This window comes from Malus sylvestris, chromosome 17, assembly GCF_916048215.2.
Source record: "Malus sylvestris chromosome 17, drMalSylv7.2, whole genome shotgun sequence".
Taxonomy (NCBI): Eukaryota; Viridiplantae; Streptophyta; class Magnoliopsida; order Rosales; family Rosaceae; genus Malus; species Malus sylvestris.
Window position 1 is genome coordinate 8,265,946 of NC_062276.1, and position 17,886 is coordinate 8,283,831.

At 40.2% G+C, this 17,886-nt stretch overlaps 1 protein-coding gene, 1 long non-coding RNA gene and 1 pseudogene across 3 annotated transcripts; 2 read left to right on the forward strand and 1 right to left on the reverse strand.

Moving 5' to 3' along the window:
• The first annotated feature begins 1,005 nt into the window (after positions 1 to 1,005).
• On the forward strand, positions 1,006 to 5,099 carry LOC126612281 (probable beta-1,3-galactosyltransferase 2). Of its 2 annotated transcripts, none has more exons than XM_050280665.1 (11): positions 1,006 to 1,530; positions 1,957 to 2,053; positions 2,183 to 2,256; positions 2,349 to 2,557; positions 2,659 to 2,722; positions 3,241 to 3,313; positions 3,427 to 3,547; positions 3,835 to 3,922; positions 4,029 to 4,154; positions 4,257 to 4,366; positions 4,501 to 5,099. In XM_050280665.1, exons 1-11 carry the CDS (start codon positions 1,418 to 1,420, stop codon positions 4,650 to 4,652), a joined length of 1,227 nt encoding a protein of 408 aa, XP_050136622.1. In that variant the 5' UTR covers positions 1,006 to 1,417; the 3' UTR covers positions 4,653 to 5,099. The 2 variants fall into 2 exon arrangements, with proteins under 2 accessions (XP_050136622.1, XP_050136623.1); XM_050280666.1 differs by having other exon boundaries at positions 2,192 to 2,256.
• Positions 5,100 to 6,972: 1,873 nt separating this feature from the next.
• On the reverse strand, positions 6,973 to 8,566 carry LOC126612287 (uncharacterized). Its single transcript, XR_007618997.1, has 2 exons — positions 8,394 to 8,566; positions 6,973 to 8,103 (listed from the first exon to the last, which is right to left on the reverse strand). It is a non-coding gene; the product is annotated as an uncharacterized LOC126612287 (long non-coding RNA).
• Positions 8,567 to 14,531: 5,965 nt separating this feature from the next.
• On the forward strand, positions 14,532 to 15,648 carry LOC126612282 (NADP-dependent malic enzyme 4, chloroplastic-like; annotated as a pseudogene).
• Positions 15,649 to 17,886: the final 2,238 nt, after the last annotated feature.

Below are 17,886 nucleotides of genomic sequence, written 5' to 3' on the forward strand. Positions count from 1 at the left end.
AAAAACGCAAATAACATTAGATGCAATGGTTCTAACCTTTTAGTTGAATTTCATGAGGTAAAAGTTCTTCTTGTGATATTAGAAAGTCATGATAAAACCCTAAACGGCAATAATTTGTGTAACAAACTCTCCAAACTTGTCGAATGCATTACTAACATTATCATATATTGTGCATTATTAGTTGTTCAAACATAGTAATTAACGATTTATGAGCACCACAAGTGGGGGTTTAAAATTACTTAATTTAGGCCTTCGTAATGATCCTATGTGCATTATTAAACTCAACCAACATTATTATGTGGTCAAAAATGGATGGAAGAATACTTGCATTTTAGGAAAGGTCAACGTGCTATTGCGAGTTGCAAGTCTTTAGGAAAGAAAATGGATTCCAATGATCACCCAATTTCTTTATGTATTTGTCTACTTGATTGTTTAATGGGTAATGTCCATGGTCAACTCTACTAAGGATCACTTGGTAGATGCTTGTAACACTATAATTCTTGAATTATGCTACAAAAAGTCGTCCACACATGTATGTGTGTGGGCTGTACATTAGTTAAGAGTCAATCATGCACTTGTCAACGTTAATAACAACATTACTCTAAATTATGTAAAGTATATAGTTATCCATCTATGCTTCGAACACTGCACCCAAATGGTGTAGCAAGACTTAAGTGAGACAAGAAAATCAAATCTAAGACCTGAAATGCAAAAGTGAATACTCTTAACTACTTGAACTATGAATATCTCGTAGATTAATAATATGTCCATAAAAACATCATTCATTACTTGGCTACGATTGCATATCTTTATAAAGCTTATGGAAAAAGACTCTCAATCTACTTCAAAAGAAACCTTCATACGCATCTCACAATGTGAAGTGTGAACCATAAACCACATTTTCTCCATGTGGCTGCGAGTGAAGAGAACATGTCGACTGTCTGCATGGTCCTACTCCCACCCAATATATATGTGTTGTAGGAAGAAGAAAGTGAACTAAAAAATATTGGGAGAGAGAGAAGAAAAAAAAAATGTTCAAGGGCAATAATGTGATTTCAGGACCTGTTACTCAGGTCATTTAGCAAGGAAGAAGTTGGGAGGTACCGTTTGGTAATTTAGTCTTTAAGTTCAACAGCAGTTAGTGAGTCATCTCTCACTACCGTTCAACGTCCCGTGCCTGCAAAGTAGAGTTTCTAGAGAGAGAGAGAGAGAAGAGAGAGGAGGGCAAAGGGATTAAGAAAGGAACAAAACAAATGACAAGTTAAAAAAAAGCACTCTGTTCTGTTCTGATTCTCTCGCACTTTCAAAACAGTGCTGTTTCGTCTTCTTCTTCTTCTTCTTCTTCCACATTCTTTCATGGGTTTTGCTTCAAAAAGCTGATTGTTTTGGAAGCAGAAGAGAATTGGGGGAGAAGAAGATGTCTTGGAAAAGCAGAGGAGACCCATCTGCTTCTAGAAGTTTTATTTCTCAGAAATGGACCCTTTTTCTTTGTTTAAGCTGCTTCTGTGCTGGAATGTTCTTCACCAATAGGTACTATTGCTTTTGAACAATTTTAATATGTTACCATCACTTTTTTCGAATTGTTCAAAATTATCTGCTTCTGGGTTTTGAACCAATCGGTTATTTATACTTGCTTCTGTAATGGGTTCGAGCCAGTTTCCTAAAATGGCTACTCAATTGGAAAGTGTTTATTTATTAAATTTCTATTTTTAGATCTATGAACACTGGTCGTTATTGGTTTTGATGTTGGATATGAATATTGTTAAATTTGTGATCTTTTTTGTTCTAATTAGCTGGATGATTCTGAATTTTCAATCTTTTTTATGGTTAATTATTTTCTGAGTTTGATTAAACATGCATGAATTTCTCAGGAGATATTTCGGTTTAGTTTAAGGATGAAAATTTGGTTGTTGTGATGTCATGAGATTTTGATGAAAATTTATGTGCTGGTTGCAGAATGTGGACTATTCCAGAAAGTAAGGGTATCACAAGGAGAACAGCTATGGAAGAAGAAACATTAAACTTAGTTTCCGAGGGTTGCAATCCGAAATCTGTAATGTCTTCCCTCTTAACTTAATTTTGTATCATCCCGAGATTCGTTATTGGCTAATGTATTAAAATTTGTATATCATGTTCCTCATCTGAAGTTTTCTTCTATGTTTATCTGATTTGGTGCTTTTAGTTGAATCAGAAGGAGGTACAGCGCGAAAATAAGGACATCTTCGGGGAGGTTTATAAAACTCATAATGCTATACAGTATGTTACTGCTCTCTCGTACAAGAACATAATGTTTCACGATTTTGGTTAATTAACTTAATTTCTAAGTTTTCGATTGTGTGCTGAAATAGGACATTAGATAAGACTATTTCAAATTTAGAGATGGAATTAGCTGCAGCAAGGGCAACACAGGAGTCAATACGTAGTGGCTCTCCATTATCAGGAGACTCAAAGACTGATTCAACCGGGAAGAGAAGGTATCTGATGGTTGTTGGAATTAATACGGCTTTTAGCAGCCGGAAAAGAAGAGATTCAGTTCGTGCTACGTGGATGCCACAAGGTACATAAATGGATTCCCTAATTCCTTCATTGTTGTTTTCTATTGGATTTGTTTACATCTGTTATCTGATTACTTTTGCTTATGCAAAACATGAATTATAGGCGAGAAACGAAAGAGGCTGGAGGAAGAGAAGGGTATCATCATTCGCTTTGTCATTGGTCATAGGTGACTGTTTAATCTTTGTTCTTGCTAGTTAATGTTAAATAGGAGGGTTCCTATGCATTCTTTGCATGCGACATATTACCTTTTGTGGTCTGCTAGAATAGAATTCATCGCAGATGTAGTTTAAGTCATTGATCTGCTAGGCTGCAGTCTGTCGAATACTTATGCATGAATGCATTGGTTCCCATTCAGTTATAGCTGATGGAAGCCCAGACTATAATTCCCCTGTCTACAATATATCACAACTCCGTGTCATTGAACACCCTTATTTCATAAAAAGCATGAAATGCTGTAGTGTTGGTAATTGAAAGGTATCCATGTAATCACAAAACAAAATTTTCTTTGAGTCTAAAAATCAGTGTTTGTCGGTTGTACTTGTACATGTATGAAGTAGCAGTACGTTCTCTATTTCTTTCAAGCCTCCATAATCTAGATGCCTTACTAGGTTCAACTTAAAATTCCTATGTCTGGGGATTATTGGGATTAATTGAATTTACAAGTTTTTACTGTTCCTTGTCTAGTGCCACGTCAGGAGGTATTCTAGATAGAGCTGTTGAAGCAGAGGGCAGAAAGCATGGAGATATCCTGAGGCTGGTAATGTCCTTTAGTTGTTCTTCTGTTGTTATTGCGCTCTTCGTTCCACATGTATGCTTGCAGCTCACTTGAGTCTTGAACATAACATGTTTATCTCTATGCCTCTTTCACAGGACCATGTTGAAGGGTACCTCGAATTGTCGGCCAAGACAAAGATATATTTTGCTACTGCTGTTGCTACGTGGGATGCAGATTTTTATGTCAAAGTTGATGATGATGTCCACGTAAATATTGGTAATTTAAAACTTCTTTTACAATCATAAACATTTTTCGTATGATACCGTTGTCCACGATGACATAAAAAGTGAAAGAACTAGGTTTCTTTTTCATTTGAGAAACATATGGATACATACCAAATTGGTAGTCTCTTTCATACTACTTAGGTTCTTCACCCTTTGTGAAAACTCTTTATGTCATTTTAAGCTTGCAAGATCTTACTGGATGGCCAACTTGGGTGTACCTAGACTTGGTAGAGCAATTTATTCATCTCACTGTGCCCATCTGTTTTCAATTTTCTGCAGCGACACTAGGAGAAACACTAGTCAGACACCGAAAGAAACAGCACCTCTACATTGGATGCATGAAATCTGGTCCTGTTCTAGCACAGAAGTAAGCCAGTGCTTATAATTGTTTTTTAATTTATCTTTTCCTTTTGTGCTTAGATGATTTTTTAGAAAGTAACTGACTTTGTGTTCTTGACTATTTGATCGTACAGGGGAGTGAGATATCATGAACCCGAGTATTGGAAATTTGGTGAACCAGGAAACAAGTACTTCCGTCATGCTACCGGACAGCTGTATGCTATATCAAAAGATTTGGCTACGTATATATCAATAAACCAGTAAGTTTCAAACTTTAAGGATGGATATTGAAATACATGTTCTGTTTAAAACATTATTTTCTATTATTGCACTTATGGTGCTCATTTGTATGCATTTGTCAGGCATGTCCTACACAAGTACGCTAACGAGGATGTCTCACTGGGAGCTTGGTTTATTGGACTCGATGTGCAGCATATTGATGACCGGAGACTATGTTGCGGCACCCCACCCGGTAAGTTGTACTCCTCATTCAAAATTATCATGGTACTAATGAACTTTCAAGTTATTTTGAATGTAAAAATAAGAGCACATGCTTGTTCATATTGTAGAGTTATTTAAGTTCTAATGGACACTTGTTTGCTGCAGATTGTGAGTGGAAGGCTCAGGCTGGCAACATCTGTGTTGCTTCATTTGATTGGACCTGCAGTGGGATTTGTAAGTCAGCCGAGAGAATCAAGGAAGTCCACCGCCGGTGTGGGGAAGGCGAAAACGCCTTGTGGAGTGCTACTTTCAAATAGGCCGCTCGAACCTCTTCCAACCTCGGGAAGACTTTTCGAGCTGCAGTATAAAGGCGGGTGTGCTAGTCTTTTTTTCTTTGTTCATTTTCCTTCTGTACTGAAATATAGAGAATTACAACATCAAAAAATATTTATAGAGAGAGAGAGAGAGAGAGAGAGAGAGAGAGAGAGAGAGGTTGCTGTGTGGATCAACTCCATTTTAATAGAGGATATCGGCCACAATGAAGCAGCTGCTAAATTGAAAATAGAGGGGGCCCCAACCCATACGATTCTTTGAGAGGCTTGAAGAGCCAACCTGTAAGTTACAGTTCTTCTACGGCAACAAATGCAACAATAAATATGCATATCTTTCTGGGAGCTTTTACAGCCTTTCTTGTACAATCTTGTTTCCCTTGGTATATGAATATGAACATACATATTAATTTGAATTGATGTCTTTCCCAGTTATCTTGTGACTCATCTGACACGATCCGTGTCTCCACCGTTGTTTTCGGCACGTTCTTGCGTATATTGCCGTGTGAGTTAGAGCACTCATCGCGTGCTTAACGAGTGACATGTAATCAATGCTTACTTACACGGCGGGAATAAACACCTATGGTGTCATCCAGGTTTTTCCTCTTGTTTTAAAAAAAAATATTGTGTAGTGTTACGTATTGAAAGAGATGGACAAAAGAACATTACAACGGTTACACGGCAGAATCTCTCTCAGATTTTCAATAATAACAATGCCCCTTCTGTAATTGTAATTTACATGAAAAATATCAAACGTCCAAAACAAAAACCAACAGGGCACACGAAGGACTAATTAATCCGACACTATCTTTTTTCTTTTCTGCCAAATATGACAGAGAAACTTAAGAAGTAACTGGGCTGAAATGAATCACAGAACTTCGTGGTCTATTAATAGAATTTCGTGGTCTATAATCAAAACTGTATTATAAATTATTATGTAAAAATCATCGTTGTAAAAAATTAATTAAAACTAAAGATCGTTAAATCAATTAATTGTAGCAAATAGATAGATTGTTCGTAATACTTTTACTAAATCCATCCATCTGTTTTTATATAGTTTGAAGACTACATGATTTTAGTTTTAATTAATTTTGTAAAAATGATCTTTACAAATTTTTTTATAATATGAGTAATTTTGATTATAAGTACGAAATTTTATGAATATGTCACGATGTATTTTAGAGAGAAGTTCCCTTCAATCCTTAAGAGCCAAGTCTTTCTCTTTAACTTGGAAGTTGCCACACATAAGAAACTTGAAGTGTTGCTTTCATGCCTATTTCAGATGCTGAAATCGATGGTTCGAATTTGCTTTCTATAAAGACACAAGATCGATCTTTCTTATCTTACTTTTCACAAGCATGTATTTGGATGCTAACTAGAAAAAGACACAAATTTGAAAACGACTTCATTTGCATTAGTATTAGAATTAGCAATTACCTTTGCTAGGATTTTACAATAGGGATTTTCTAGTATGGACATAAAATGGGATCCATGACTGTTACGCTATGGTTGAATTATGGAAATAAACTTGAAATTTAGATAAAAGTCAGAATTTATAAATTGACATGCATTAATTCTGTTGTCTGGATTCATAATAAAAATTTAGAATTTTTCGTGTGAAAAAAAAATTGGAATTTGTGACCTCCAATTCTTAAGTTTAAATTTCATATAAATATGCGTCATTTTCTATCTTCTATAAGTGGGAGCTTAAAAATTAAAAAATTAAAAAAAAAGACTCAACCATGAGTAGCTACATACCACTTCTTGTCACTACCACCACCCACCATTATCATCACCATCATAGATGCCCCACCACCTCCACCCACGTCATCACTGACGCCGCCATCACCCACCATCATCGTCGCTGTCGTCATCCCCAATACTAGCACATTTCATAACTACTATCTTTTATTTATATATTAATGACTCTTTACATACATATGATTATGTATTCTAATTTCATTGTTCTTTTAAGTTGTTTTTTAAAATTCATTCTTATTAAAGGGAGGAGGAAGGTTTGAATATATTTACAATAATTTAGGGGGAGTGAGAGTTTTAAACACGGGATGCATGGATGAAACCAACACCCTATCAACTGGAATATTGGACAACATTTTCTTTTTGGTCAACCAAATAAGAAAATTCACAAATTTTAGAAAATAAAATTACGTCATTTCTATTTTTTGACGTTTTTGAATTTTTTAATAATTTTAAATTTCATCATCCAAACACAATATTAGATTCTTGGTTGTCAAATCTTTGATTGGACATTCATTTCTTCAGGTGCACACCATACATTGGAGCACAGTAAAAGACAAAAAAGTACAATTATTTTCTCCATTAGAAACTACTTAGGAACATTGTCAAAATTACAGTTGGTGTTTTATGAGGACAATTTAACCCAAAAGTTAAAAAAACACACAGAAAACTTTACTACAACAGGACAAAACAGCTATGCCTTTAATTTACTGCCACACCAAGAATCACCTTTGGCAATATGCATTTTCTTGCTATATGCATAACAATGTCGAATCATCCTTGGTTTATTTTACTGTAGAATAATCTTTGTCTTTATAACAAAAATGGCATGATGTACACAAACTGGTAAAATGTAGCATCTACAAGTGGCACACAAGATTTCAATTAACCAAACTATGAACATACAAAGCCAATCCAAGACGTCGGTTTTGAAGTAGCTTTCTCATCCACATTAACTTATGAAGAAAATGGCAACTCATCCAAAATACAATTGACTTCTTTTGGTTAAAGACTTGTGAGAAACTCAACAAATTTTGCCGACATACAATAAAATGGTCAAGCATTTGTTCTAATCCCAGCATTTTGAATTCTGAGAGTTAATGTAGGCCAGTAAATCAGCAAGAGAATTGTTGTTGACACTCTAAAAACATCATTCTGTATTGTAATTTTGTAAGAACATACAAAATAGTGCAAAATTACATTTTAGAGTGCTATTAACAACTCCCTTCCTCAAATGTGGAGCAAATCTTGTAGAATGTGAGTAGTAGGTCAATCAACGTAATACAACTCGACCGATCACTCACATCTCACAACTATATCAACATTTCCCCTGCATTGGGGAATGTCTAGAGAAAGTAGATATTGAATTATAACAAGCTAAGAACTTAGAGAAACTTTCACTAAACAAAATTCAAAAACCCTAATTTATGTCTAGATGAATAATGAAAAGAAAAAATAGAAATAAGAAAGTGTATACCTTTGAATTGGAATAGAGCAAAGGGTGGGATATATGATAAGAGGAACAGTGACACGTGATATTGGCACGGCTCAATCAAAAAGCCGAGCTCAAGCACTTTGAGAGCACTGTTTTCTTATTGAACCGGACCAATATCCCGTTCAAACTGATCCCAATCCATCTCTTTCTTTGGCTTCCATTCCATGCATCTTTTCATATAATAGGCTACAAAAACAAACATATCATTTTCATCTTTACACAAAACAAAACTTGGAGTGAAAACAAAAAGCTAATGATTTTCGCACTTCCACTTTCTCCTTCCGGACTCTTCACCTCGTTTCAGTCCCAGACAAAAAGGGCTGAGTATAGAACAAGAAGCACGAGTGCAAAAATCACTTCCCGAAGAAAAAGATTGGAAGTATATGAACTTACATTATGTACAAAACCAACAAAATAAAGAGTTTAATATGGGTTGAAAAATAGACAAAACATAAAAACTAGGTTGTAGAAATTACCGCTTATAAATTGATACGAGCTTGGAACAATAACTGACAGAAAATATGAAAGGAGAAGAAAGGAGGTAATTTGGAAATGGGGCAATGGGTGGAGAGAACAACTTAAACATATTAATAATGCAGGAAGAACAGAAAGAGTGAGAGAGAGAGAGAGAGAGAGAGAGAGAGAGAGAGAGAGAGAGATGAATGTATGTCTCTTCAACAAAGGGAGGTGGCTACCAGCCAGTTACTAGTGGTGGTAGCATTGAAGAAGTTGCATTAAAATTTACAACCACCTTGCAACAAAGGAAGTTGGGAATATTAATTTTGAACAAGGTACAAGAATCTTTGAAGAAAAAGAAAGTAAGAAAATAAAAATAGGTTCACGGGCACAAATCTGGGGCTTTTAATTTGAGCATTTATGGATGATGGGGTAGGGGAAGAAGAGATGTTCGTTCTGTTCAATCCGCATTTATGTTATTTGGTATCAAACATAGAGAACCTTTGTTTTGTTTCGGGACGTTCTGGTTTGGTTTGGTTTCTGTCTCGTAGGTTTTTTTGGTTCGATTCAAAACCCCTTTCACCGCCATCACTGCATATTTTTCTTCAACAGTGTTTTTAAAGGTCTCTGCAATATGGGGGCATTGATTAACTTTGTAGGCGCTAGGTAGTAGAGTAGCTATATACAGGTGACATACCATGCCATGCGTTTTTATGTTTAGGTTGCAGCACTGAAAGTTGAAATTTGAAACCCTAATTCTAATTGTCAATTCGTGCCATCATTTTGGTGAATTACTGTTCGGCTTTGGGGTTTGGAAATTGAGACCCAGTACTGAATTTTCACACACGATAAGGTACTCGGTTAGCATCATACCCCATTGCCATATCGTGTAGGTGAGAGGTCAGAGATGGAAAAAAGTTGGTCCGCAATTTTCAAAAGTTTTATGGGCAACTTCGTATGGAAGGGACTTGCCAAAAGATTGATGAGACAAGTTACATGAATAGTTATCGTATAGTACCGAAATACAGCCACATAATATAACAATTGACACGCATAATATATGTCATACTACCACACAATTAATTTTTTGATTTGCACCTGTCAAGTTTATTAAAAAAAATTAATTAATATTGACTAATGAGACATTAACACCAAAAGATTGATGAGGATGATTTACAGTGTTGCACTTACCATGCTTGATTGGGGTTTTTCTATATAACTGGTTGTATTTTTGTTTTTTATCTCTCACATCACATGAAAGAGAAAGAAAAAAATATGACACACGTTTTATATATTCGCATGTTTCTTGTGATAGAGTTATGTTAGAATGTGGACGACATTGTGGAGTACTCTATAAAATATATGAATTTTGGTAAGATGCAATGAGGTGCGTTAAAAAATGTGAAACATGCCATGTGCGGTCATTTTAAGATAGAGATATTGAGAGATTAAGTGACAATGTCTTGATGTCGTTAAACATCATTCAATAGCGGGGCCCTTTTATGGTAAGAGGAAGGGTCGAGATTAAGTTAAGATTAAAACTCCGAAATATCTCAAAGTCTTGATCTTTGGTAGAATTTTGTAGACATCGAAATTTCGGTAAATAAATGTTGACCGATAAATCAAAGTGTCAACGCTCATGTATTACATAAATTTTACACGTAGCGTGTGACTCAACGAAAATTGAAATGAGTTGGAAAAGTCATCAAATAGGACACGTGTCAACACCTGGCAGAAACGACTTATTTCATCTGGGATATTATATTCAAAGTTAGGCCTTGGAAAATTCTATAAATACAAGCCCATTTCATTCATTTAAGGAGGAACCAATTCATATTACACCTTGAAGCTCTGAAGCTCTGAAACTCTGAAGCTCTCAAGCATCCAGGTTCCCGAAGAATCAAGAAAGCTCTCTTCGTTCTTCGTTCATCGTTCATCCAAGATCAAGCCCCAACGGCCCTTTGGATCAACAATCATCCACCAATTCAAGATCAAGCCCCAACGGCTCTTGAAGAAAGCACCATCGTTCATCATCCGTTCATCCAAGATCAAGCCCCAACGGCCCTTTGGATCAACAACGTCGACAAATCCACACACATCCAACCGTTCTTCAAGATTAAGCCCAAAAGCCCTTGAAGATCTGTTCATCACTGTTTCTTCAAGATTAAGCCCAAAAGCCCTTGAAGATCCGCTCATCACCGTTATTCAAGATCAAGCCTCAAACGGCCCTTGAAGAAACATTCATCCTCAAGATCAAGCCCCAACGGCTCCTTGAAGATCCGCTCAAATCCACCTTCAAAGATCAAGCCCACGGCCCTTTGAAGAAACTTCCAAACAATTCATCCAAGATCAAGCCCCGACGGCCCTTGGATCAACGAAACATCCATAAATCAACACCTTACGGAGATCGAATCAGAGGATCAAAATAGAGAGAGATTGTAACCCAAAATCATCAAACACAAATATTTGTTTGTGAGCGTTGTTCTTGTCTCATTCGTTTCAGGAATTTTCCGTGTTCACAAATTGGCACGCCCGGTGGGACAATCTCTGCCTCTCATCTCTTTCTCCGTTCAAGAAATTCAAGCGCACTTCCAAAATTAATGGCATCAAGGAAGGCTCAAACTTTTCCCGCAACCGGCGCAAAGAACAAAAGCGTCCTCGTCGCAACTGGTGTCACTTTGGGCATCACGACTCGAAGCATGGCAAGAGCTACTTCTGCCACCTCTTTCACCTCTGCATCAACTCTGCCAAGGGAACAAAAGCACCCAAGGCACGAGCCTTTGATCACCTTAGCCTCACTAAGGGCACCAAGGGGGGAAAGCCCAAGGAAATACTCCGAATCCATGCTCTCCGATGCCGATTCAAGCGACAGTTCAGCCATGCAAGTCATGACCATTGGAGCAACTTCAATCGATGAGCAGCTGGCTCAAATGAATGAAGCAATCACAAGGCTAACCCGAACTGTGGAAGAAAAAGACTTGCAAATTGCAGCACTAGTCAACCGACTGGAGGCGCAGGACGGCGATAAACCCGACCCAGAGGATGATCCACTAAAGGGAGGAGCTGGCGGAGACGAAGAACCCCCAATGAAGAAAATCGATGGGAAGCCGGAGCCAGACCAAGCAGCGGCACTCATGGGATCTCTTTCTATCCAGCAGCTGCAGGAGATGATCACCAACACCATCAAAGCACAGTACGAAGGGAGCTCACATACCTCTTTGTTCTACTCGAAGCCCTATTCCAAGAAGATTGATGCCCTAAGGATGCCAAGGGGTTATCAACCACCAAAGTTCATGCAGTTTGATGGAAAAGGAAACCCAAAGCAGCACGTTGCACATTTCGTCGAAACTTGCAACAACGCGGGAACGGAGGGAGACTACCTCGCCAAGCAGTTTGTGCGCTCGCTGAAAGGAAATGCCTTTGAGTGGTACACGGACTTAGAGCCTGAGTCCATCAACAGTTGGGAGCAATTAGAGCGGGAATTCCTCAACCGCTTTTACAACACCCGTCGCACTGTGAGCATGCTAGAGCTAACAAGCACAAAGCAGTGGAAGGACGAGCCAGTCATTGACTACATCAACAGATGGCGCATTCTAAGCCTCGACTGTAAAGACAGGCTCTCGGAAACCTCTTCAATCGAAATGTGCATCCAAGGCATGCAATGGGGTTTGCAATACATCATTCAAGGCATTAAACCGCGGACCTTCGAGGAATTGGCCACTCGCGCCCATGACATGGAGTTGAGCATCGCCCATCATGGGAAGAAAGAACCGATCGCCGATTACAAGAACAACAAAGTTCTTGGGACAAAGGTGGAAAAGGCTGCATGGAAACCCACCAAGGAAGCGATGACGGTCAACACATCTCCCGTCAAAATATCCACACGAGGCAAGGCGATTCAAGCCGAAGGCTTTCGTGATCAAGAGATGCGTAGACGCACTTTGAAGGAGCTTGAGGAGAAAACTTATCCATTCCCCGACTCTGATGTGGTTGCCATGTTAGAAGACCTGTTGGACAAGAAGGTGATCAGTTTGCCTGAATGCAGACGGCCGGAAGAGATGAATCGTACCGACAACCCAAGATACTGTAAATTCCACCGCTTCATCAGTCATCCAACGGAAAAGTGCTTCGTACTGAAAGATCTCATCCTGAAGCTAGCACAACAAGGGGAAATCGAGCTTGACCTCGAAGACACGGCTGCGGCACACACTACTACTATCGTGTTTGAATCACTCGATCCTGTGCATCTCCGAAGCATGCATGATCATTCCCGTCAATGTTCAAGTCACATGGCACCTCCTACACAACCATCACCGGGGGCAAGCAACCAAGATGCATCTACTGGTGATAAGAAAGGGTGGACATCGGTGACCTACAAAAAAACGAGGAAGCCAAGACCACAAGCCATAAGGCCAAAAGATAAGCCTAAACCCGCCCTTCGAACTTCAGTCTTCGAAAGGCTGAATTATTCAAAACCTAGAATTGCAGCACTTGATCGCATCAGTGGTCGAGACCAAACTTCCGTCTTCAAAAGGCTTGAGACGCCAACACCTCAAAGATCAGTCTTTGAAAGGTTATCAAAACCCAAGAAACAAAGCGGCACAGCTAGATCTCCTCCGCAACGGTCGGCTTTGGACAGACTTGAAGAAACTAAGAAGCCTTCTAGAAACAGGAAGACAACACCAAAGGGAGAGAAGCTCGACAGTCTAACAGGAAAAGACGATGTTCAAAGCTTGATTCCTTCAAGGATGAAGCGCCAAGCAACTTTGGAAGTCGACACAAAAGGACCACTGAAGGTAAGGAGGCGCACCATCATCTACACCGGCCAACCTTCACGGCAACAAACCCAAGAGGACCGCACTGAAGAGAAGGCCCAAGAAGACAAAGAAGACGAAATCCTGGAAGAAGACGTCACTTTCGGCTCTGTCAACTCAAAATTTTCACCTCAATCGCCGGGGGCATGCTCCAAAAACATGCCAGTCAAGCCGAGTGAAGTTGAAAGATGGACTTATGTCACTCCGAAGAAATTGCACAAGAAGCATATGTCTTCTCCACAAGCTCACCAATGGGAAAGGGGGCAAAACAGCTTCTGTTCACCTCTAGAACAATGTGAAAGTGTTGGAGATAATGAAACTTTGACACGAAGTTCATCCATCCCCATCACGATGCGTGACATCTTCCCAGAAGACTTCTTCAACTACTCAGTCAAGGCTCCTTGCTATGAAGATTGCGAGGAACGACTCTCTCAGATTGCTTGATGAACCAAAGCTCCTTGTTCGCATGAGCCTAAACTGCACGAACCAATGCTCCTTGTTCGCACGAGCCTAAACTGCACGAACCAAACGCTCCTGGTCTGCACGAGCATAAAAGGCAACACCAACGCTCTTGGTCTGCACGAGCATAAAAGGCGACACCAACGCTCATTGCCTGCACGAGCTAAAACTGCAACACGGCACCAAATGCTCCTTGTCTGCACGAGTTGAAACTGCAAATGGCACCAAAAGAAAATACCAAGAAAAAAAAATGTATTTTGAACTACGTTACGACTTGATCTCTTCTTTGGAGGGGTACGTAGGCAGCTCGAATGTTCAATTTTTCGAGTTCAGTCACATCAAAATTAAAAATAAAAAAAAAGAATAAATGTTTTATTAAAGAATGTCAATTTTATTACAAATTTATTCTGTTAAGAAAAATTTGCAATTTTCTTTGTACAGTTTCTTCGAAAAAAAAAAAAAAAAAAAAAAAAAAAAAAAAAGATACAATTTCTTCAAAAGAAAAAAGGAAAAAAGGAAATATATATATATGTGTGTGTGTGTAGGCCCAGCAGTAACAAAAGGCACCAGCCCAGGCTCGGTTCTCTCTCGGTCCGTACACCCCTCAAGCCCAACATCGTCGAGCTCCACGTGGTGCGTGGCGAATGGGTAGGCAGGGCTGTCATCGGAGTTCCAGTGAAGCTCGGCGCCGTTGCCGGAGCATGGAGGAGCCATCCGGCGCCGCTGAGCGAGTCGAGTCCGTTAGAAGACATCACAGGTCCCATTTTGAGGCGGTGCTACACTTCTAGACCTCCGTACCTCACCACTTGCCACCCGCGCTCTCTCTCTCCTTTTTGGTTTCACAAATTTCAGGTATAAGAGAGAGAGACAGAGAGAAGGAGTCAAGCAAGGAGAGCTCATCGATCCTAAAGACTCTCCCCTTCACAAATCCGTCGCCATGATGTCCTTGAATAGAAGCTGTTTTCTGGGGAAACCGGGCATTGCTGGGTCTTCAAGCCCATTCTCTCAGAGCCAGAAGAGGCGGTCAACGTCGCTAAAAGTGGTGGCTGTGGTCCCAAAAGTCCGGACAAGCGACCGAAACGGTAGCGTTGTGATGGAGAACCCATTGCAGGACGTGAAGGCCGAATCCGAGGTGTTTGAGCTGAAATCTACCGTCCATGGTGGGGTACAAGACGTGTACGGTGAGGATACTGCCACCGAGGACCAACTCGTCACGCCCTGAAGTGTCTCGGTTGCTAGTGGATATACATTGATACGATCTCCACACCACAACAAAGGTCTTGCTTTCACAGAGAAAGAGAGAGATGCCCACTACTTGCGTGGTCTTCTTCCCCCAATTGTTATTTCTCAAGAACTTCAGGTTAAGAAAATGATCAACAGTATCCGTCAGTATCAAGTTCCACTGCAGAAGTATATCGCTATGATTGATCTTCAGGGGAGAAATGAAAAGCTATTCTACAAGCTTCTTATTGAACATGTTGAGGAATTACTTCCGGTTGTCTATACTCCTACTGTCGGTGAAACTTGCCAGAAATATGGAAGCATCTTTACGCAACCACAGGGTCTTTTCATAAGTTTGAAAGAAAAGGGCAAGATTCTTGAAGTATTAAGGAACTGGCCTGAGAAGAATATTCAAGTCATTGTTGTCACTGATGGAGAGCGGATCCTAGGGCTTGGGGATCTTGGCTGTCATGGAATGGGTATTCCTGTGGGTAAACTTGCTCTATACACGGCACTTGGAGGAGTTCGTCCTTCTGCTTGCTTGCCTGTAACCATTGATGTTGGTACAAACAATGAGAAGTTGTTGAATGATGAGTTCTACATAGGGCTGAGGCAAAAGAGGGCTACTGGGCAGGAATATGCCGAACTCCTACAAGAGTTCATGACTGCAGTCAAGCAGAATTACGGGGAGAAAGTTCTCGTTCAGTTTGAAGACTTTGCAAACCACAATGCTTTTGAACTGCTTGCAAAGTATGCCTCAACTCATCTTGTTTTTGAATGACGACGTCCACCAAAACGGCACCGTCTCAGACACCCCAGCAGAGCAATGCCAAGCCTGGTCTAAGGAAGCCCGTGTTCACCAAGGTCGAGTTGCTCAAGCCGGAGACCAGCGGCCACACGATCGTCGCCAAGGTCCTGGGCTCGAACCCTGTGCTGCAGAAGGGCCGATCGGTGTCGCAGCACCTTCGCCAGACTCGAATCTCTGAGTGCTTGATTAGGGACGAGACTGGGACCATTCTCTTCACTGCCAGGAACGATCAAGTTGACTTGATGAAGCCTGGTGCAACTGTAATTCTCCGCAATGCAAGGATTGACATGTTCAAGGGATCGATGAGGCTAGCAGTTGATAAATGGGGACGTATTGAGGTCACTGAACCTGCAAACTTTGTAGTCAAAGAGGACTCGACATCCGGAACTCCTCGCAGAAGCTGACGTGCCGCCTCATCGCCTCCTCCGTGCTGATCTTCCTCGACGACCTCGAGTTCTCGTCCTTGATCGCCTCAGCGCAGAGCCCACAAATCCACCGGTCCTGGTGCCTCTCCTTCACCGTTGCTACGTATGCCGGCGTGCACTCCTCCGTCAAACCGCAGCAGTAGCACTTCACCTCCGACCGGGCCATGAGCATGCGCTTCTCACGTGACTGCGACGCCTGCGACGGTGACGGACAGTGCGAGTTCTGCTCCGTCGAGTTTCATCCTCCATGCTGCCTCGACTTCGTCCATCCCTGCAAATTCCCCATCCCGTCATCAGAATTTATACAAAAAAATATAATTAAAAAAAAAAAAAAAAAAAAAAAAAGTGGTGGAGCAAAACAAAGTGGTGCTGTCACCACGTGAAAAAAAGGGGGTGCATCAGGCACCATGTGCAAAGAAAGAAAAAAAAAATAAATAAAAAATAAAAGAATAAAAAAATATATATATATAATAATTATAAAGTGTTTTGGGTGCTGGATCAACACCATTCTAAAAAAAAAAATATATATATGTATATAAAAAATGTTTAAACTTTGGTGCGGCTGGCACCATGATTAAAGTCAATATATATATATATAATTAAATTAAATTAAATTAAATTAAAAATTAAAAAATGTTTTATCGTTGGTGCGTCTGGCACCATGATTAAAAAAAAAAAAAAAAAAAAAGCATTAAGAGAAATAAAAGTCCATTTTATTTATTTTTCTAGAAATTTTACATAAATTTGCATTATACATACATTTAATAAAAAAAAAAAAATCAAATCAAATCAAATTTACAAGAGGGGATCTTCAAGGACGATCAGGTGGCGCCTCAGTACTCGGGGGAACCCCAGGAGAAGGAGGCACTGAAGGTTGATCATTTGAGGCTTCATTACGCGGTACAGCCCCAGAAGAAGAAGGCAAATGCTGCTGGAACAAACCCACAAACCTCTGATGATCAAGTAAAATCTGACCATCAGATTCCTGCATCTGGTCAATCTTCCTCTTCATGTTTGTCGCATAGCTATGTGCGAGCTTATGCAACTGTTTATTCTCCTGCTTGAGCCCTCTAATCTCCTGTTTGAGACTCATCACTTCAGCCGCCAATGATTCAACTTGACGGGTTCGAGCAAATAGGTGTTGGGCCATATTAGACACAGAACCTGCACACTGCACACTGAGAGCCAGAGAATCCTTAACAGCCAACTCATCAGACCGTTTGGAAAGTAGTCTGTTATCTCTGGGAGTGACAAGGTTCCGGGCCACCACCGCAGCGGTCATATCATTCTTCACCACCGAATCCCCAACGGTAAGAGGACCAGTAGGGGATATGAAGGATGGGCGCCATATGTTGTCTGGAGAAGGCGGAACTGCCTCTTCACCAAGATTCAAGTCAAAACGACGGTCGGAGGGTCCAGACATTTTCAAAGTGTTGAAGAAAGAAGAGATCGGACAAATCAAGATCTTAGAAGTGCAAGAAGGGAGTTTTCACAAGCGAAAATTCAAGTGTGCTTTGAAACGAACTGCATGCCTCTATAAAAATCAGCACTCAACGGGATTTCAGAGATCGAAGAGGCGAGCTCAGAATTCGAAGAGGCCATTCAAAAATCGAAGAGGCAAGCTCAGAAATCGGAGAAGCATCTTGCTTTTCCAGACGCGTCGGCACCCGTCACACGCAAACTCAGCTTTGCGAAAATCACGGGCAATTTGTCGAAGTGCCGATCCCAGATATCGAAGAGGCGCCAGTCTTTTTCAGCCTCGTCAACACCTGTCATATGCACACTC